Here is a 22,626-nt window from a genome sequence, read left to right as displayed (position 1 = left end):
GTCTGCTACTGGATCACCCCTCGCTAAAGTGGTCTAAATGACAGTGAACACCTGGGATCAAATTCACAAAGCCATTGGAGTTACACCACAGATAAATTTGTCTCACTAGTCATGGCATTTTCTCAAGAGCTATTCATTACGTCCCAACATTTTTCTTTAATGTTTGTGCATCAACTCATGCAGTGGAAAAAAGGTTACACCTGAGGTTCTATTCTCCCTTTATTATGGATGTGTGATTTGTTGATACAAATTATACATTGAATCTGATAGGGAGAATACCCACCTTAGAAGTTATCAGACACTTATGAAATTATATTTTCCCTCTCCAGGTGCAGGACATTCTTCTCCAGATCTTTGTGGATCATTCACTTCCTCCTGAAGTCCGAATGATGGCTTGCGTTGTCATATTTGAAACTGGGCCTGCACTTCCTCTGGTAATAACTATGGCTAACGTGATACTGAAAGAGACCAATATGCAAGTTGCCAGTTTTGTATATTCCCACATGAAAGCTTTGTCAAGAATTGGATTCCCACGCTTCTATAATGTGTAAGTAGAGAGAGAAGTAAAACTGTACATTATCTGTGAAGTACAATTTCTATCACAGTCTTGTAAGTAAAATTATATATATATACACACACATGCACACACACTGACTCAGATTACTCTGGTAAAATTTAGCTTACTTTTATATATTTTTATCCATTTTTTTAAAAGATCTGCTGCTTGCAACATTGCCATTAAACTGCTGAGCCCCAGACTTGACAGACTGAGCTATCGTTACAGTAAAGTTATTCCTCTTGGTGGTTACTACAGTGAGTAAAAAAAATTAATTTACTGGGAGTGTCCATCATTGAAACACCATTTTCCAGTCATTTGGAGAACTAATGTAAATCATTCTGAACTCTAACTTGGATTCTATCTGTAAGAGTTCTTTCCTTTCGGAATGGCTGGAAGGTTTTAAAAAGTTATGAAAGGAGTATTTAATTAGTTGTAAAAGATATTTTCTGTGTCTGAATTCTGAAAAGTTTACTGTGTTTCTTTTTTATGAAGAATTATTAGAGTATATTTGTCGTTACAAATTATCTTACCAGCTCTCTAACTTTCTTGTAAAATGCCTCTTACTGCAATAAAGTGTACTTAGAATATTTAAGTTTGATCAAATAGTTTCACTGCATTTGTTAGTACAAAATTTCACCGCAGTCCTGCAAACATTTATGCATTTGAGTATCTCATCGATTTCAGTGGTATATTCGTGTATAAAGATACTTGCTCGTAAACGTTTGCTATGTCAGGACCTAAATGTTGAAAATCTTCATGAGAATATACCTTACGAAAAAAGGATTATCAGCTACAGATTGACATCCCCAGAAGTCAATAGAACAACAACAAAGCACTGTCTTGTTTTTAATTTCTACTACAGGTAGCTATCAGGCTGGTGCATTTGGAAAGATCTTCCTTATGAACAGTCCAAGAACAATGTTCCCATCAGCTTTAATTTCCAGTTTGATTGTAAACTATGCAGGTGCAGCTACTAGTTTGCTAGAGGTAAATATTATATTTAAGCCAATAACAGATTGTATTAAAGTTTATTTTTGACGAATGTATTTCTTCACTAACAGTGTATTTTAACTGTATTGTAGTGCACCCTCTCATGCACAGTGTTGTTTTTTTATTAGGTTGGTGTCCGTGCAGAAGGTCTTACGGATATTATAAGGAAACAAAACATCCCATTTGCAGAATATTCCACATACAGAAAGATAAAGGAGATTGGGAAAACAGTATGTGTTGTTCTCATTCTTTGTTTCATATGATGTATTGTGGGTGGAATTCATCAAGGGCAGAGGGGTTTAGTAAGACTCTCAGCACCAGTTCAGCCTTGCACTGAGAGGCAAATTAACACCCCTGCACCCAGCCTGAGTGTCTCAGCTAGGCACTGCAGAGATTCACATTGGGATAGCAGGGGAAGGAGTCTCCTGTGGAGATGGTCAAGAATTTTCAAACAAAATGGATTTTCATTGGAAAATGCCAATTCACTGATACCTAGATGTTTCACAGAAATGTGTTAGGTGAGGTAATAGCTTTTATTGGACCAACTTCTGTTGGTGAAAGAGAGAAGCTTTTGAGCCACACAGAGCTCTTCTTCAGGTCTGGCAAATAGAAGAGCTCTGTGTGGCTCGAAAGCTTGTCTCTCTCATCAACAAAAATTGGTCTAATAAAAGATATTACCTCACCCACCTTCTCTCTTGAATATCCTGGGACCGACCCAGCTACAACAACACTGCATATCACAGAAATGTTTCATTTTCAATGAACGTCCGCCAAAACACACAGAGGGTTCTGATGAAAACCTACCTGGTTCCTTGCCAGTTCACCTGGTGGGCTGCTGGGAAGCCTAGGCTTCCAGGTTCCCTGGTCCTGGGGTAGCCCCGCCATGCTGACTGCCTTGGAGTTGGGACACCAGGACTTTCAGGCTCCCCGCTGCATAGCTGGGAACCCTGAGTGCTTCACCTTGAGACAGGACTCTTAGGACTTCTAGGCTCCCCACTCCATGGCGTGGGACTCTCTAGACTCTGGGGGACTTCCCGAGCTACTCCCAACTCCAGGCAACGCCCAGTCTGATCCCTTTGGGAGCAGCCCAAGGTGTCCCTCAGAGGCAAAGGCAGATGGGGGAGTCCCCAGGAGCCAAGGCAGTGTGTCAGGACAGCTGGCTGCTCCATTTTGTTTTTGAAAAATTGAATGGAAACGTTTCAAATTTTCGAGACCAAAAAATGTTGGCATTTGCTTTCCATGGATAATATCAAAATTTCTAGGTTTTGTTTAGATTTGGAACATTAGTTTTTAAATGTTGGAATTTCCTGTGGCTTGGAAATTCCAAGTTTAGATCACCTGCATTCTCCTGGGATGTATGGAGCAGCCTCCCACTCTGGCCTTGTTTCTCAAACACCCTGTGCCTCACTGCATAGGGAGCCCTAATGAAGCTGGGCTTCATAGCATGTAGTAGATGTCCAGCCCAGGGTTGGCCTCCCCAGATCCTGCCTCTCTTCCTCCCCTTGCAACCGGTCTGTTTTCAGGACTTCTGTGTCCTCAAGTGAAGGACTGATTTGATACTGTGGTCTTATCTTAAATTGGGTTTAAATGGTGTGGAGGGCTGTGAGCTGACCCTGGGCATTGGATGTAAAGTTATCTTGTCAGAATACAAGACATTATATATGAAGTCATTTGTGTATGATTGAATTGCATGGAATTCTGAAAAGCCACATTATGATATTAGCAAAGAAACACAAATGGCAAAGAAAAATATAGCTTAGTGAGTAGCCATTTCTGTTGCCTGTTAAATGTTTATTTGCAAATATACTGTATTAAGTGCCTTTTTGTTTGTTTGTTTGTTTGTTTGTTTGTTTGTTTGTTTGCTAGCTGCTGGGATGGAGGGAGTTGCCTTCAGAAAACCCTGTGTTATCAGCTTACTTCAAACTATTTGGCCAAGAGCTGGCCTTTGCTGACATCAACAAGGATCTCATTCAGCAGGCTATGAAGGTATGCACTCCCCCTAATTTTGTCTGAAGTGTTTGGCAGCTTTATCTCCTCATCTAACCTGCTGTATCTCTGTTACATTGTAGCTTGTGACTGGACCAGCAGACAGACACACATGGCTGAAGAGAGTGATCCATCAAATCCAAAATGGCATTGCAGGACGATGGGTTCAGCCATTATATTCAGGAGAATTTCGGCACATCGTCCCTATCACTGTTGGTCTGCCATTGGAATACAGTTTATATACTACTGCTCTGGCACATGCAACGGCCCGTGGTGAGCTTGAGAACATAAGATTAGCTATATTGGATCAAACCATGGGATGGGAGACAAATTAGGAGGCAGTGGAGTGAAAAGTTATGAGAACAGAAAGGTAGGAGGGACTAATTTATGTAGAGCCTTGAAAGCCAGGACAGAAAGGGAGGAAGGAGAGCTAGTGAAAATATTTACAGATGGTTGGGACATAGTTGCAGCAGCAGGCAAGGTCAGATGATTTTTGCTGCAGTGTTTTGGATGGACAGAAAAGGGAGAGGGTGAGGTAAGAATCTGAAAAACCAAAGAGAAGAAGGTGACAGTACGCAAGGTCAGAAATAACCAAAACCTGGACAAGAGATTTTGCTATAGGAATGGGGAGGAATGGGTGGATTCTGAAGGTGATGCATAAAAACATGCAGCAGATTTAGTACCAACGTGGAGAGAGAGGAACTGAAGATGGCTCAGTAGTCACTGCGTGGAATTGCCAGTAATGATAGAGACGGGAGCCGGAGTAGAGGGCTTGCAAGGGGACACGAGGAGTTCCATTTTAGACATGTTGGTTTTAACGGGTGGTGGGATATTTAGTGATCATAAGATTATGCAGAAGAGTTTTAAATTAGACAGTATTATTTGACTCTCTCTTTCACTGCAGCAGTGAATCTCACAAACTGACTACACTGTGGGTGAAGAAAGAACAGGAGTACTTGTGGCACCTTAGAGACTAACAAATTTTCATGAAGTTGATGGATTTCCACTCCATACGGCTAAATGCAGTGCCTTGCATAATGACAGGTTTCAGAGTAGCAGCCGTGTTAGTCTGTATCCGCAAAAAGAACAGGAGTACCACAAGTACTAAGGTGCCACAAGTACTCCTGTTCTTTTTGCGGATACAGACTAACATGGCTGCTACTCTGAAACCTGTGGGTGAAGAGACATTTTCCTTTGTTTTAAACTTGCCTGTCATTAACTGAATTGAGTGGTCCTTTTTGTCCTGTATGATGGTAATGTGTCAAAGAGAGGGACCTTACCTTTGAGTAACAGTAAATTTAAAAACCTCTTTACTGTCCCCTCTAATTCTTTTCTTTCCGAGGCCTAATTTTTGCAGCCGCTCACTGTATGTAGGTCTTATGATATCATTTGCTATCTTTGTTGCCCATCTCTGGATATTTTTAGTCTCTCTTAAAACGAGCAGGCTAAAGCTGAACACCTGCCTCCAAAGGAGAGCATATACCATTGTTCAATATCATATCATTAACTTTTGCAATAACTTCTATCCCCAAATATCCCATTCGCTGCCCACTGGCCCAATTTCTTCACTGAGGTATCCAACTGGGCTCCTTTATTTCTTTCCTTTAATGAATTTTGGAAGTTAAGGGCTGATCAGCATATGTAAGCTTTTTAGATGATGTTTGATTCTTATCCCACTTAACTGGTTACTCCATTGACTTGAGTGGAGTTGTTTCTGATTTACAGTGGTATAACTGAGAGCAGAATCAGGACCTATATTTATCAGTGTTCATCATCTTCCATTTATCCAATCTGAATATCAGCTACCATCCTGCCATCAAATTCACCAACACATATAAGTCTTCCTGGATTTTCTTGGAATCTTTTATGATTTCTACACATAGAAACAACTTAGTGACATCAGTACAAGTCACCAGCTTGCTCACCGCTTCCCCTGCAAATCATTAATAAATATAATAAATTAACTAGCCCAGGGCCACCCAGAGGATTCAGGGGGCCTGGGGCAAAGCAATTTTGGGGGCCCCTTCCATAAAAAAAAAAGTTGCAATACTATAGAATACTATATTCTTGTGGGGGCCCCTGTGGGGCCCGAGGCTTGGGGCAAATTGCCCCACTTGCCCCCCCCTCTGGGCAGCCCTGAACTAGCCTTAGTTCTAGTATGTACCCTTCATGTTCTTGACTGCTAATGTCTCTCTACTCTGAGGAGTAGTTGTTCACTACATCTCTGAGTTTCTTATTGATTATCCAGTTTTTAATTCAGGACAAGACTTTGCTTTTATCACCATGGCTTTTATTTTCATTAATAATCTGTTATGAGAACCTTTTATCTTTACTCATTTATTTTTACTTTTACCATCTTTTACTTTTTTTCTTGGTCTTTTGTAGTTGATGTAAAGCTGTCCCCTCCTTTATCTGGTGATTTTAGACCTTCACAGTTGTATGAATCCAACTTGCAACTTCGTGCTGACATCAGCCCAAGGTAAGGAAAGTGTTCTCATTTTTATGTTTCTGAGATTTACAGAGACTTCTATAGAAAAGGAGTTCTACCTCTTAAAGAGCAGTGGCTAGATATAGTGTCTGTTTGCTTATCTGTGGCAATTTCACTCTCTTTCAGTATCTACTTTAACACAGTGGCAATGATGGGAATCAACACAGAATACTTTCAGTCTTCTATTGAAATTCACACCAAACTCCGTGTACAAGCTCCATTGAAATTTGATGCCAAGATAGACATGAAGGAAAAAAGTTTGAAGTTTGGAACAACCCCATGCCAACAGGAGACTGAGATAGCAATGGGAAGGTAGAGTTGTTAAATTTCTGTCATTTAAAATATTTTGTGTGTGCAATCTGTTGGTTTGTGAAACCTTCCAACACAATAAGCAGTATAATCATTTCACATGATCAAGGATACATGTGACTCATAGTTACATTGCACCACTTTTGTGCAATGTAATTCATGATTTCTTTTGTTTGGGTTTTAGGTTTTTTTTGTAATATGGGATAAAATTTTCAAAAAGTACCTAAATCACTTTGAAACGTAATTCCCACTTTCAAAAGTGACTTAGGGCTTGGCTGTGTGAATACTTAGTTCATGGCACGCTAGGGTGTAAATCTACCTTGCACTAGTCAGCTGCACACTAACTGTCTGTGCGGTCTCTGCTGCTGTGCACGAAAAGATCTTTTGTGCACTTTAATCTACTCCCATTTCAAAGGGGTGGGGGGGGGGGGGGTAGATCAAAGTGCACTAAGGAACTTTCAGAGCCCAGCAGCAGGGTCCACACAGACACATAGCACACAGCAGGCTCGTGAGAGGCAGCGTACACCCCTGCTTGTTCGTATAGGCAAGCCCTTAGGCACTCAGGAACCTAAGTCAAATGGGTTTTGAAAATGTTACCCATTGTCTTGTACCAACCTGCAGTTCATCTAGGACCAAATGATTTCTAAGTCATGTTATTAGGCTGCAAAAATGCATTTATAAATATTTATTTGGCTCTTACAGTTCAGTGTTCAAAACTGTATGACTCTTAAAATAGAGACATTAATAGAGATGTGATTAAATCCATCCAACAGCCCTTTGGAGCTACTTATAAATAATATTTCATGCATAATCCCACAGGCATAAGGCTTTTGCTGTATCAAGAAATATAGGGGAACCAGGCACAGTGAAGAAGATTCCAGTACTCCCAGAAGGTACTGGATCAAATATTCTGAAGGAGCATTTCAAATCATCTGAAAGAACTTCGAGAGAAGGTGCCGTGACGGTAACTACCTCTTCTATGTTTGTATATTAATATTTATTTTCTCTGTACTATATGCCTGGTGATATTTGTATTTCTTGTCTGTGAAATGCTACCAGTGTACTAATGTGTTCATGTTTAATGCAGCAAAGAGAGGCTTCTGACATCCTACCTAAGAAATATTCCTATGGTCCTGAGCAGGAACTTCACCACAGTGCAGAAGGAAAAACATATTCTCAAGCCATTTGTGTCAAAGTGACTCGTTTTGGTTGTCAGGCCTGTTTTTACAGGAGAGCACGAGATGCCTCTGTTCTAAAAAATACATATTTTCACCGATTAATTGGAGAACATGAAGCTAAAATAGTTTTGAAACCAGGTATAGTATTGAATACAAGATTTTCTGTTTATCCATGTCAGTACAGCTGAAGCAGTATATCTCCTAATGGATGTATCTGGTGTGTAGCCCCTACAGATGCAGCTATAGACAAAATACAGCTGGAGATTCAGGCAGGATCTAGAGCAGCTTCCAAAATAATCCAAGTGGTAACCCTAGAGTCCGAGGAAGAAGATGATTCATCTCCAGATGACGTGGTTCAAATGAAACTGAAGAAGATCCTAGGAATTGAAAATGTGTTTAAGGTAATTGACTTTGAGATGTTGAGGGTGTATGGGGCAGGAACCCTATTTAAACAAATAAAAAGCAATGATTTTAAAATACATTATGGAATATCTGCATGGAAAATGGAGAATAAAGTTAGTAAGAAGGGTACAATTTCAAATGAAAGGCGTGTGTGTAAGTCAACATCAAAGGCTTGAGTGGAACTTGGGTGGTGCATAGACCTGATGTTGGCCCTCTGCACATGGATGAATTTCAGCCTAAATAAGTGGGCACAGTTATTTTTTCACCACATCTTATTTAATAATCATAGCAATAAGATAAAATAGTAACAATTATTTCTTTTGATGTATCTAATCACCAGCATCGTTCTTTGAAATGCTGTTGCAGGTTGGAAATAGAACTCAGCGGCACAAGAAAGGAAAGACCCAGATGACAGAGTTCCGGGTAGAGCCCAATGCTAAATATCCATCTAGTTCATCTTCTTCATCCGCCGACACTTCCTCCTCTTCTTCCTCTTCTTCTTCCTCCTCTTCTTCCTCCCCTTCTTCCTCCTCTTCTTCCTCCCCTTCTGGTAAGAAGGTCAAAAATCAAGATCCGAAAGACAAAACATTACAACCTAGAAACAGAGATGAGAGCAGCAGCAGCAGCAGTAAAAGCAGCAGTAGTAGCAGCAAAAGCAGCAGCAGCAGTCGTGACAGCAGCAAAAGCAGCAGCAGCAGCAGCAGCGGTGACAGCAGTGACAGCAGCAGCAGCAGCCGTAGCAGCAGCAGCAGCGACAGTGGCAGCAGCAGCAGCGACAGTGGCAGCAGTGACAGCACCAGCAGCAGCAGCAGCAGCAATAAAGCTCGACCTGGAAGCAGGCATCAACTCGTCAGAGAGCCGAACAGCAGCAACAGCAGCAGCAGTAGCAGCAGCAGCAGCGATAGCGAGTATTCCAAAACACAGGTAACATATGCGTGTCACTAGAATGCATGGTGGGGATGATGATGATAAAGTCAGCGTGAGTTACATTTCGGATAGCAGGTGGCTTTGTGTTGTATATCAGGAGATTATGAATTGATACTACAGAATACACTGGTCCAATATTGTGAAAACTGCACTGAGAACCCCACTTCCACCAGGCAACCACCTGTCTCAGGTGACCCCTTTACAGTATCTTCAGGGTTTCCACTGCTTTGTCTGAGATATTGTTACAGGCCACCAGAACTAGGCGACCAGTTTTTGTTGGTTTATTGGTCTCTCTCAATGGGTTTTGTTGTTGCATGTTTTAGTCTTAATTCGCTGGTGGAATTTCCAGGGGCTGCTAATTTAGGAGCATTAATTTTTCTATTTAAACATTTCAAGATTTATACTGTTGTTTTTTAGTCTGAAATCCTTACTTACTTCCAGTGCTGCACATTTCAGTGCAATTGCAGAAAGCAGGTTCTTCTATGTAAGGCTCTTCAACTTTCTACTTTTATCATTTTCAAAGAGAACTCCAGAGATCTATCAGTATCGCTTCAAGTCAGCACATACACAGGAGGTAAGTTTTCTTCACTCATTGCATCTGACTTGACATGGGTAGAATAAAATCCTGAAAGAACACACATGGGAATTACTACCTTTGTGAAGGAAAATAATTGGTATTTCAGTCTTTATAATAGCAAAAACAACGAGGAGTCCTTGTGGCACCTTAGAGACTAACAAATTTATTTGGGCATAAGCTTTCGTGGGCTAAAACCCACTTCATCAGGTGGGCTAAAAAACACTTCATTAATTTTAGCCCACGAAAGCTTATGCCCAGATAAATTTGTTAGTCTCTAAGGTGCCACAAGGACTCCTCGTTGTTTTTGCTGATACAGACTAACACGGCTACCACTCTGAAACCAGTCTTTATAATGTTTACAGTTTCTAAATATGTCCCAGTGTTTTGTAGAAATATAAGAAGCCAAGGCTCTGGGATTCAGTGAGGGGAAGGGTCCCAGAGCCCAAGTTCTAGCTGGAGCCCGAACATCTACACCACAGTTAAACAGCTGTGTAGCCCCAGCCCCCGGGCTTGAGGCAGCTGACCTGGGCCAGTCGTGGGTGCTTAATTGCAGTGTAGACCTACCTTAACTCTCATTTTAGGTGCCTAAGTGCAACATTTAGTGCCACTGAAATCCCCAAACCCCCGCACTCAGCTGCTGCCTTGCCCTGTAGGTGCCTGAATTTCCACCAGTGGGCATGCACAAACCTGCCTAAATCCGACATTGCTGAGATGTTCGGTGTCCTAGCTCACACCCAGCAAGATTCTCAAACTAGGCAGCCCCTCATCTATCTCCCCAGCAGGGCCTGATAAGTGTGCTCTGCATACCTCCCCCATCAAAGGCAGCCGGGGTGACCACATGTGGGAAGAGGAGCAAGAGTGTGTCCATCCCCCATAAGACCCAATAGCCAGGGCACTGCTAGGATGTGGGAGACCTATTTCAAATCCCCCCCTCTGCCTGATTTGGAGCAGAAACTTGAACCTAAGTCAGCATGTCCAGGAGCATGTCCTGACCGCCAGGATGTTCGGTATTCTGGGTGGATGGTGGCTAGGGCACTCTTGGGTATGTGGGAGATGCACGCCGAAGTCACTGCTTCCAAATGTTCATTTAATTATTTAGACAAAGTGGAACAGCTCTGACAGGAGAGACTGAGAGAGCCCAGCCCTGGAATACCCTGTAGCCTGTGGGTCAGGGTACTCAGCTGCAATGTAGGAGACACAAGTTCAAAACTCTGCCCCAAATCGGGCAGAGCAGGAATTTGAAAACAGCCCCAGCGCTATTGGCTATAATGCGGGCTTTCTCTCTCTTGTTTTTTGTAAGGAGCAGAGCTGGCTTAGGTGCCTAACTCCAGGTGAGGGTTAATGGCTGTGAATCCAAGGTGAAGTTAGGCACTTACCTATCTTTGAGAGGTGGGGCTTCGAACATGCCCCTCTCCCTGGCATTTCCTATTGCTACTTTAGGTGGCTCCCCACTCAGCTGGCTGGTGTTTGTGAATCTCTTTCTGAGGCACCTAATTCTCCCCATGCCTTGTAGAGGAGCATGCATACCTAACTCGGGCCTAAGGATTCCACTAGGTGACAGGGTGCATAAAAATTAGGTGTTGCAACACTCACTGGCACCACGCCTAAGTCCCTTCATGAGTTTAGCTCAAAATCCCTGCCATGAGGAACTTAAATAATTTGACAGGCTCTGATAACTTGACATCTTGGGCTAACTTCTCTTCTGATATGAACTAGCGTAGCCTCATTGACAAACACGGTAGAATACACCGGCTCGTGTTACTCTAAATCAGTGGAGGATGCTTGTTAAGGGCCTGATCCAAAGAGGAGTCAATAGCAACAATTTCCATTGCAATCAGTGTTTCATGGAAAGTAAAGCGACCAGTAGGAAAGTAAGATGAAGAGTGGTGGTTCATCCGTTCATGGGATCAGGCCCTACATTCCTAAAGAGCAATGGACTGAGTCAGTGCTACTCTTTTATATCAAACCAAAGCTTTGCTGTGTTGCAGTGATTTTGGTATTATTTTATATGCAGCCATAGGAAGAGCTTGTAAAGCAGAAGTGCTATTTGAATGCACTGTTCCTGTGTAAATAGTCTCAAATAGAGAGCAAAAGTGAACCTGACTTATGGCTTGATCCTGACAAGCCTTATCCATACAAGTAATTCTTACTCATGCAAGTAACCCAATGGGTCTGCTCAGATACATAAGAACTACTTGGGTAAGAAGATCTATGGGTGAGCAACAATTTGTAGGGTTAGACCCAAAGATATTAAAAAGGAATACGATTAAAGGTTATTGACAATAATCTGGTAATTAGAATATGCTTTAGCAGAACATTGTAAAAGAATATTCTACATTGTCGTTTCAAACATCTTCCTATGAACTAACTTAAATTGCTCTACTAAGGATGGTTTTTTTTCTATTGTTGCAGTATCCCAAAAAGAAAGTCCCAGGCAGCAGCAGCGCCACCAGCAGCAGCAGCTCCTCCTCCTCTTCTTCCTCCTCCAGCTCTAGTTCTAGTTCCAGTAGCAGCGAAGACACCAACAGAGCAGGTTCCCGGGTCAGTTTCTTAGTCTTCAAGAAATGCAGTATGCAGTGTGTTAGCATGGACTTGCAATTATTGTCCAGCTAATGGGTAAAGAAAAGTAGCTGCCATATTAAATCACATGGAGCCAGACTGTGCTGACTCTTGTTTACAAGGACAGGAGAAACATGTCTGTGCAAGAAACCTTCCCTCCCTCTCCCATGTTACACAACTGTGCCACCAGCAGGAGCAGGCCACATGCTTCCAACACTCTGTGAAACACAGGACTGCTTGCTCCTATTTCACCTGGAGAGCAAGACCAATCACAGAGGACCCTATTGTGCTAGGTACTGTACAAACACAGAACAAAAAGGTGGTCTCTACCCCAAGGAGCATACAGTATAAGACAAGAGATGACAGGTGATATAGACAGACAGGCAGGGTAGTACAAAGAAACAGCTTGTCTCCAAAGCTTAGTGCTGAGTATTAACAACAAACAGTATACCTAAAACATGCTGATTTAATGTATTCCGGTATTACTATGTGAATAGCGTAGCTGAAGTCGAAGTATCTTAGATTGATTTACCTTGGGTCCTCATGGGGCGGGATCGACGGCCGCGGCTCCGCCGTCGACTCCGCTACCGCCGCTCGCTCCGGTGGTGTTCCAGAGTCGACGGGGAGCGCGTTCGGGGATCGATATATCGCATCTTAACGAGACGTGATATATCAATCCCCGATAAATCGATCGCTACCCGCCGATACGGCGGGAAGTCTGGACATACCCGTAGACACTTCTTTTTATTTCCAGAAAAATGCACTTGTTCTGATTATTTGGGCTAAATCCCACAGCTTTTACTCAATGTTCACTTTGTGAAAACACCCATTGATATCAACTGGAGTTGTGGCTGAATAAGCATTGCAAGTTTTGGCCTATTACATTTTTATTTATTGTATATTATATGATTGTATATCTGTAATGTGTCAAATTACATGCATTTGTCAACTTCTTACTTTCTATTTATATTATTTGTACCATAAATAAAAGCTAACATAATATAGTAATTCCTTTGTAATATTGTTCTGAGGCATTTTTTTCCTCCCTTGCCTTTAGCCTAAATTTTTGGGAGACAGTAAAGCACCAGATCTGGCTGTTATTCTTCGTGCTTTTCGAAATGACAGAAAGCTGGCAGGCTTCCAGCTCGTGCTATACACAGATTTATACTCCACCAGACCCAGGATACAAGTGTTTGTGTCAAACATCACAGGATCAAGCAGATGGAAAATCTGCGCTGATGCTTCAATCATTAATGCTCACAAGGCAGCGGTAAGACTCAGAAATAACACCGCACCGTTCTACCCACAATACAGCGATCTCAAGTATGTTTTACTTTTTAAAAAATGGAATGTTTTTGTCTCCATTATAGGGTTATCTGAAATGGGGCCGGGATTGCCAGGACTACAGGATTTCTTCAGAGTTTGTAACTGGCCGGTTTGCTGATCACCCAGCCATGCAAGTGAAACTGGAGTGGCCTAAAGTTCCTTCAAGAGTCAAATCAGTTGCCAGCTGGTGAGGTTTTGCTCTTTCATTTCAGCAATTTATTTTATGTTGTCCAGTCAAGCTGGGAAAATCCATATTCAGCAATGAGCTTCTAGTGATTGACTGATTGACTGTCTCTTTATTTTCTCATTTCTGATTTGTTTGAGTTTGGAAACTCATCAAATGACCCCTAAGGAGTATAAGATAACCATCTACTGTACAAACCTACCATACTGTACAAGTGGAAGGTAATCCCTCTATACCAGGCAGAAGTTACTGAAAAGTTAGGGCCAGATTCTCTATGTCACGAAGCTCTTGTTCAGTAAAGCAGGGAGTGAGGTTGGGGCCTGCCAGGGAGACCATTATGGCTCACTGTTTCTCAAAGTGGACCTGTGTTGCCCTGGGGACTGCTCTAATTTATGCCAGTTGCTGTGTATGCTGGCTCTGTGCCACATAAGAGCTCCTCCACACCAGAGGACTTTTCAGCTGTCTTCATCATCTGCTCTCAGCCACAACAAAGGGGCTGGTCCTTAATATCTCCTCTAACTTATGGTCAGATAGACAATGCCTCAGATATCCAATACCTGAGTGCCTGAGGGACCTGAGTAAACTTTTCCGTTAAATCATGTTTTTCTTTTTCAAGGTTTTACACTTTCATCCCAGGAGCTGCCTATATACTAGGCTACTCTGAAATACAGCAAAAAAATCCTTCTCAACAGGCCAAGTTGATTGTGGCTCTAACTTCTCCAAGGACTTGTGATTTTGTCGCCAAACTGCCTGAGGTAAATATACAGCATAATCATGCCATCACATATTTCACCCGACAGAATACTTTGATATTTTTTTTTATTAGAGCATTCCAAAAAAGTATTTGAAAACATTAGTTCAGATTAAAACCATGATATTGATTCACTGTTGTCTATGGTACTTTTACTTTCTTTCCAAGGACATTCATGTGGTGATATTTGTTCAGAGAAAGTGCCATGAATACTTATGTTAATCTGTGTTTGTCCAGCCATCTTGGAAACTCTTTTTGAGTTTGGAAGTTATCCACTCAGAAAGCAGAAACAATACCATATGATTTAGGTGACCAATCACATAGGTGTGAATACTGGCAATAGTCATGGTGAATCGTTCATGAGAAGTGAATATGTTGAATTATGTTCACATAAACTATTTGTCAAATAATTAAAAAAAAACAATATTTTTGTAAAAATCTAAGTCCTCCCGCAGATAATTCACAAACAGGAAAAGAGGCTGAAATCAACAGATAAATTATTTGCTGTGAATAGCTTGCTGAACTCTATTTTAAATCTGTTTTCTGATTCCTTTTCAGCTGACCATTTATAACAGAGCCTTCTGGCTTCCGTTATCATTGCCTGTAGGGCCATCTCTACCAGCCTCAGCACTGCAGCCCCCGATCTGGAATTTCTTTTCTGAAGCACCATCCGCAGTCCTGGAGCATCTTAAAGGTCAGCAGTTCACTCTCTTCAGAGACACAAGCTCTACAGGCTCTATCATTATTTTAGCATTGTCTGATAATACATGGAATTGTTTTTCTCTTATTAAGAAATAAATACCTCTCTAGTGATTTTTTTCATTATGATAATGTTAAATCATTTCCAACTGTAGAGAACATAATGTATGGTGCACAGAAGCCCCAAAGTATTTATTTCCACATTGGAAATCAGAATATTAAACTTTCCAAAGAACTCCTCACATTGGTGCACGTACTGCTGTTGTTTCACATCCAGTCTGTCTGCAAGAGTCAAGATAAATTTACACAGGAATCCATGAATTCACTTTAATCATTTGTTCTGGAAAATCTGAATGGATACATTTTGAATTGTCAGAAAACTCATTTGTTGCTAAAATGTGAGGAATATATATTTCATGCCTTGCTTAGAGATTATGGGCACTGAGTAGCCTAAATCCCAGGTAATCTTAGGCCAGGTCTACACCCAGCCGCTAGTTTGGCGGCTGGGAATCGAAGTTCTGGGTTCGATTTATCGTGTCTGGTCTGGACGCAATAAATCGATCCCGGAAGCGCACACCGTCGACTGCGGTACTCCAGCTCGGCGAGAGGAGTACCGCGGAGTCGACGGGGAGCCTGCCTGCCGCGTGTGGACCGCGTCTGAACCGCGGTAAGTTCGACCTAAGGTATGTCGACTTCAGCTACGTTATTCACGTAGCTGAAGTTGCGTACCTTAGTTCGAATTTGGGGGGTAGTGTAGACCAGGCCTTAGAGAAAAAATATCATCTGTTGTCTCACTGAAATGGAGAGCCAAAATAAAATATTATGTTTAAATAAATATCTCTTATGAAAAGGAAAATATTCACTTGTTTCTATGGCATGTTTTCTTTTACCAGCTCGTTGCTCAGTTTCCCAAGACAAGATCACAACCTTCAATGAGGTACAGTTTAACTACTCACTGCCCACAAACTGCTACCACATCTTGGCCCAGGATTGTAGCCCAGAACTGAAGTTCCTGGTAATGATGAAGAATGCGGAAGAATCTGCTGACCTTAAAGCAATTAATATCAAGCTTGGCAGTCAGTAAGTAATTCTAAAACTCATTACAATAATCCAGTCCTGAAGTGACAAAAGCACCTCGAATAAAACACTCTTGGCTTCTGCTGCAAACTTGATGTACGAGATTGCAAACTTCACTAAAAAAAGACGGGCACTCCCCACTACATTTTCCTCGGAGGGAGCAGATGTTACCTCTACCACATACTCTGCAACTCATCAACCCCACATCCATTTTATCTGGACTGTGATTTGGCCAGTTTGTTTCCATCCAACTCCTTTTCTGGCCTGACACTGGAAATGCAAAGGTATCACACCATCCAGATGTAACGCAGAAGAGACTTCTGTCTAAGGCCTGCTCTACACTAGGGGGTGGGGGATCAATCTAAGTTACGCAACTTCAGCTACATGAATAACGTAGCTGAAGTCGACATACTTAGATTTACTTACCGTGGTGTCTTCACTGCGGTAAATTGATGGCTGACGCTCCCCCGTTGCCTGCGCCTCTCGCCCTGATGGAGTACCGGAGTCGACGGCAGAGCGCTCAGCGGTCGATTTATCGCGTCTAGACTAGACGCGATAAATCGACCCCCGTTGGATTGATGGCTGCCCGTTGATCCAGCGGGTAATGTAGACAAGCCCTAAGCGTTACACTGGTGATATTGCACCCAGAGTCGTGTCAGTGTTTCCCTTTATAACCTCATGTGCATCTTGAATAAGATGGATGGCAAAACAGAACATGATGTTACCCCACACAAAAGGTGGGATGGGCATCTGTGATGTGCATTTATGATAACTATGATGTTGAAACAAGATAATGCTAAAATCAGGGATATTTAGTGAAAGAGGTTGTAGTCTGGACATGGTGGGTTCATGAACACGATCAACGTAGAATATAAATTCATTTTTTCCTCTTTTCAAAGTGAAATTGACATGTATCCGGCAAATGGACTTCTTAACCTCATGGTCAATGGTGTTGAAACCCCAGTGGAGAATATCACATATACATCTGAGTTCGGTAGGTGTCCATTTAGCCCTTTCTCATAGGTTGTATCAGGAGAGAGAGAAATATACTCCAGTAAAGGTATTTTTATCATTTTGGCAGTGATATTGCTTGAAACAAACATTTTTACCTTTGTACTTAGGGCTAAAGAGTAATATTTACTCTTTACAAATTGTGCATTTATTTACATATTTGCAGATCAGCATTTATAAAGACAGACTAGAATTGGGAACTTTTGAAAAGTTAAGCAAGAGACAGTTGAGGTTAATTGACCCACCGCTCCCTTTCTAAAATATGTAGGCATTTAGGATTCTGACTCGCAGAAGTTCTGAACTGGAGGAAGGGTATTATTTTATCCCAAATGTTTTGATCACATATATGATGAAACTTTTCCAAATATAGCTTTTCTTATAATTGCCATATCTATATGTTGGGACTTTTTTGCCAACTTGACTTATATGTGACATTTTGGGATTTTATATCAATAGAAAAAATCAAGAGAAATATTTATAAAAACAGAACACTAACAAAAATTATGGAGAACTGTAGGGATAAAGTCAGCCACTGGGCAGAGCCTATTCTGTTCTCTCAATGCATACACATTTTGTTCTATGAATAGACACATTGAAACTTTGTTTACAATCAAGAGAGCTGGATACAGTACAGTTGTACCCAACTTGGTTATGATAACACAGTTAAAAGCTGTACGACATAGATGGGGCCAAACATCTCCAAAACTGGATTAACATTTTGGGAGTCCAGGGTTTTATCCCACTATCATTTACTTGGTTACAGGTAACTGCTATAAATGGATCAGGTGACTACCAAGTTGCAGTCAAGTCTCCTGACTCCATTAGAGTGTAGACAGGGCCTTAATATCTACAAAAATGTAATACTAAGTATTGGCGGACTCCATTATTGTTCCCTGAAATAAATAGGAACCTGTTAATATTTACAAAGGAAAATTAATACAAAAGTGATTGTTAAGGCCATAGAGTTAAAATTATGTTTCCCTAGTTCCTGCCAACAACTACATTCCATATTTGCAAATTTTAAGGAAAGTAATTAGTTAATATACAGTGTGTTTTGGTTCTTCAACAACAACAAAATACCTGAAGAAAAACAAGGCTTTGATTATATTTTTACAGAATTATTATAAAGATTATAAAAGATCATTTGGATTTTTATTACAGATGCTTCTCTGATGATCAGCAATGAGAAGAAAGGTCTGTCACTTGTGGCTCCTGACTATGGCATTGATAAACTATATTTTGATGGACGTACATTCAAGGTATTTTTCTCTCCTCTGCAAGTGTTTTCATTTGCATAAACTTCCCAGAAAATCCACAAAATGCCGTATTTACACAAGGGAATCTCTGCTAATCAGATCACAAGATTATTTTACTCCATTTAGTGATAAAGCCCCAATTCTGCATTCAGACTCCAGTATCCATACTGATTCCTATTCATTGAAGTAGATGAAACTTCGCATGAGTGCAAGGGTCTGCATTAGCAAAGCCAACTTTAAGATCAGGGTAAAAGAGTTTACAGAATAACAGCCTCCAGCCAGTCATCATAATATTCGTCTCTTACACAGCTCCTCTCCTCTGAGGATCTCAAAATGTTTCACAGACATAGAGGAATTAAGCCTCAGAACATGCTGGTGTGTTAGATAAACTAAAACATGGGGTGGTGAAGTGACTTGCCCAGAACACACATTGAGTCAGTGACATAGTTGCAAAGAGAACTCAGGAATTCTGAATCCCTGTCCCCTGTACTTCTCATTATATAACTCTTCAACTAGTCAAAACTCTGATTTTTTAAAAAACTCTAATAGAAGAATGGTCTGCTAGGAATGTAGAAGATCAATAAATGCTATGTATAGCAAGTGCTAATTGAGCTATTAAAAACATACATCAAACAAAATGTTTACATCTTCAGCATCAATCATTTAATAGATTAGACATGGACACAGGGATTTTCAAAAGGACCTAATGGAGCTAAGCACTCAAATAACTCTCACTCAGGCCCCTTTGAAAATCTCAGCCAGAGTGATTGTTACGGAAAGCACAGAATCAAATCTTGTTCTTTAAAAACAAATATCTTGGCTTTGCCTTAACTTTTATTTTCCTCTGCAATTATGTTACCTCAGGAGACCATTCTGTAACAAAATTCTGCTTCATTGACATTATCCTTAAATATTAACTTGAATTAACTTTTACTTTGTTTTCACAAAGGTTCAAGTTGCTTTCTGGATGGCGGGGAAAACATGTGGCATTTGTGGAAAATATGATGCTGAAAATAAACAGGAATTTCAGATGCCCAGTGGATATGTAGCTAAAGATGCAGTGAGCTTTGGGCAGTCTTGGATTCTGTCAGAAAAGCCTTGTGCTGGCGGTATGAAAACTTTACTATACATAATGTATGATTACTACAGCTAGTTAGAAAACTGAATTTCCATCCTGTGGGAAATTGACATTTTGAAAAAAAAATCTCAAATAAGTATGAAAAGTTGAAATCTTGAAATATTTCTCAGAACAGAAATTCCAATATAATTTGATTCAGAAACATCAAAAATACTTTATTGAAATGATTCATTTTGATAACGTTGAAATGTTATAAAATATTAACTCGGGTATATGAATATTAAATATAACATACATACTATTAAAATTAAAGTTTAAAAAACTTTAAAAAATTTTATGTTGAAATGAAACAATAAAGCCATAATGAAACCAAACAAGAAAATCAAGAGGAAATGAAAGAAGAGAGTTAAAACAAAATACTCCATTTCAATTTCAAATAGTTTCAAAAATTTTCCATTGAGAATTGCATCAAAATCAACATATTCCTGCAAAAAAAATTGTATTTCAATGAAATAGCATTGTTTGACAGAAAACTTTTCCATCAGATTTTTTTGACCAGCTCTCATTATTACTTTGAGTGATAATTTAAATTGTTGGATCAATGCAACTATTTTTGGCCTGATCCAACAAAGCACTTAAGCACATTCTTAACTTTAAACATGTGAGTACTCCCATGGATTTCACTGGCACTACTCATGTGCTTAAGGTAAAGCGCATGCTTAAATGGTTTGGAGGAGGGATAGCTCAGTGGCTTGAGCATTGGCCTGCTAAACCCAGGGTTATGAGTTCAATCCTTGAGGGGGCCATTTAGGGAACTGGGGTAAAAATCTGTCTGGGGATTGGTCCTGCTTTGAGCAGGGGGTTGGACTAGAGGACCTCCTGAGGTCCCTTCCAACCCTGATATTCGATGAATTGGGGCCCTTGTAGTTTATTCAGTTACATCAGTTTAAATTACAATGCGGTTCAGCATATATAGTGCCTACATTCAATATGTGCATAGAGCGTAAAATTATACTCAGCAGTAAATTGAGGTTCTTCTCATCCTCCTGTAACTGGCTGTAGTGATCACCGAAGATCAGACCTATCTGTTACTGACCAATGGGGATTGTTTCTTCGTCGCAATAACACCCAGCTTTACCATATATCCACAAATATATTTAATCAGAATGGCCATGATATTCATGCCATTCTCTATTGATTATTTTTATTTGTGCACAGCTCCAGGTCCTTCTCCTGAAGATTGAGAACTATTCTCTGTTAAACTCAGGTCTCGCACTTACTCAGTGAACCAACTTACCCACATAGTATTCATTAGGAAATACATTAGGTTAAATATCTCCATATTCATCTAGAGATAACTCAGGACTCCATCTGAAATAAGCATCCTATATCCCCATATATATCTAATTAAATAAAACAAAGGAAAATTATTAGTCAGGGATATTGCTTTACATGTGATCCATATAGAATTTTGGATGGAGCCAATATTAGATATACACAAAATATCACTAGCAGATGGAGAAATTTGGGGAAAAGCTAAAGCCATTTACACAAGGTTTTGAAATATCAATGATTATTTTATTTGCAGCCTGTAAATTGCAGCGCTCACTTGTGAAACTTGAGAAAACAATTCGGCTTGAGGGCGAAGACTCAAAATGCTACCCTGTTGAGCCTGTGCTGCGCTGCATGAAAGGATGTTCAGCAACTGAGACCACCCCAGTTTCTGTTGGCTTCCATTGTCTGCCAGCTGGTAAGTCAACAAAAAATCCTATTATAGAAGCTATCCAAATATTTACTAATTTAGGCCCTGATTAGCCAGGTGCTTAACTTTAAGCAAGTGAGTAATCTCTGTGATTTCAATAAGACTACTCACATGCATAAGCTTTGGCATGTGCTTAAGGACCTCACTGAATTGAGTCTTAATCAATAACATTTGGTGTGTGACACTAACTTTAGTGGATGTAAAAATAAATATGTTGCCTGTCAGCATTTTATGACGTTTTTCCTGGTAATGACTTTTTAAATCTGTAGCTAAATGAAGGTCCCATATTATCTATTGTTTATTTATCACTGTCTATGGGCCCGATCCTGCTTCCATTGAAATCATTGGAGTTTTGTCAATGGTTTTGGGGGGTAGGGCCAGATTCTAAGAGAGCAACTGAGATTTCACGAATATTGGTATCTACAATGCATTTTTCTTTGTTTTTAAAGTTTGACATTTAAAAAACAATAGATTCAAAATGAACTAGTATAAATGAGCATTATAATTGCTGTCTTTTAAATTAATGATTAGTTTGTTGTGATGGCTGCTTTTCAATCCAGTTAGTCAAATGAAATGTGCATGATAATTAGGAGAATCTAAGTCCAGTCAGTGTACTAATGAAGTCTGTATAACGAATCCCACGTATTGCAAATTGACTGTTCTTTTTTCTTCATTCTTATCTGTCATTTTTCTTCACTTCCAGATTCAGCTGCCAGCTTAGTTGAGGGACAGATGAAGCTTGACCAGAAGTCAGAGGATATACAGGACACAGTTGAAGCCCACACAGCATGTTCATGTGAGGAACTACAGTGCATTGCATGAGGCTACAGTTCAGCAGATTAGAAACTTGGAGCATTATTTTTATACTGTGATGCCAGAAAATTCCTCCCAGGCAATCACAGATATGTTAATTTAAGTGTTTAAAGTCCTACTGAATCTTCTTAGAGAAAACTGATCTTTCAAGGAAATGTTAAACTTTATCGCTGTAGAAACAATACTGACTATTCATACATATGTGATTTCCTAATAAATCTGTGCATCTAAAAAGAAATGGTGAAGAGTCCCTGATTTCACAGTATATAGAAAGGAAGAGGTCTGTTTTACTTCATGTCACACACACCTACTTCCCATCTTAATGGGACTGTTCAATGTAGTAAAGCATTGTTGTTATTATTTATTATTACCCAGCACCTAGGAGCCCTAGTCAGGGACTAGCATTCATTGTGCTAGGTGCTGTACAAACACAGAACAAAAAGACGATACCCACCCTTAGCTTACAGTTAAGTACAAGACAAAAGACAACAGAGGATACAAACAGACAGGGGAGGACAAGAAGTCAGCGTGAGAGGTGTGGTCTCAACACACGTGGCCTAAACATTGACAAGTTTTTTGTAGGTCTGGTGGCAAAGGAGAGTTTTGAGAGATTTAAAGGTGGATAATGAGGTTGTTTTGTGGACATTTATGGGCTGCACCTCCCAAATGTGTGGGGCAGCATGGGAGAAGGCAT

At 40.4% G+C, this 22,626-nt stretch overlaps 1 protein-coding gene across 1 annotated transcript in view; it reads left to right on the top strand.

The window, feature by feature from the left end:
- The window catches only part of LOC135883143 (vitellogenin-2-like), a 28,131-nt gene extending 6,190 nt beyond the window's left edge, over positions 1–21,941 (top strand). Inside the window, exons 12-35 of the mRNA XM_065410207.1 lie at positions 330–547; positions 716–813; positions 1,422–1,546; positions 1,678–1,779; positions 3,416–3,535; positions 3,619–3,808; positions 5,921–6,014; positions 6,150–6,335; positions 7,152–7,296; positions 7,420–7,648; positions 7,736–7,911; positions 8,279–8,836; positions 9,363–9,413; positions 11,829–11,957; positions 13,033–13,245; positions 13,346–13,488; positions 14,102–14,240; positions 14,795–14,930; positions 15,829–16,015; positions 16,912–17,006; positions 18,185–18,282; positions 19,229–19,388; positions 20,946–21,107; positions 21,823–21,941. Coding sequence (XP_065266279.1) covers positions 330–547; positions 716–813; positions 1,422–1,546; positions 1,678–1,779; positions 3,416–3,535; positions 3,619–3,808; positions 5,921–6,014; positions 6,150–6,335; positions 7,152–7,296; positions 7,420–7,648; positions 7,736–7,911; positions 8,279–8,836; positions 9,363–9,413; positions 11,829–11,957; positions 13,033–13,245; positions 13,346–13,488; positions 14,102–14,240; positions 14,795–14,930; positions 15,829–16,015; positions 16,912–17,006; positions 18,185–18,282; positions 19,229–19,388; positions 20,946–21,107; positions 21,823–21,941 — 3,873 coding nt within the window. The remainder of the gene's footprint in view (positions 1–329; positions 548–715; positions 814–1,421; positions 1,547–1,677; positions 1,780–3,415; positions 3,536–3,618; positions 3,809–5,920; positions 6,015–6,149; positions 6,336–7,151; positions 7,297–7,419; positions 7,649–7,735; positions 7,912–8,278; positions 8,837–9,362; positions 9,414–11,828; positions 11,958–13,032; positions 13,246–13,345; positions 13,489–14,101; positions 14,241–14,794; positions 14,931–15,828; positions 16,016–16,911; positions 17,007–18,184; positions 18,283–19,228; positions 19,389–20,945; positions 21,108–21,822) is intronic.
- Positions 21,942–22,626: the final 685 nt, after the last annotated feature.

Source organism: Emys orbicularis, chromosome 8, assembly GCF_028017835.1.
Source record: "Emys orbicularis isolate rEmyOrb1 chromosome 8, rEmyOrb1.hap1, whole genome shotgun sequence".
NCBI lineage: Eukaryota > Metazoa > Chordata > Testudines > Emydidae > Emys > Emys orbicularis.
The sequence above is the reverse complement of the archived record's forward strand: the minus strand, read 5'-3'. Positions and strand labels throughout refer to the sequence as shown.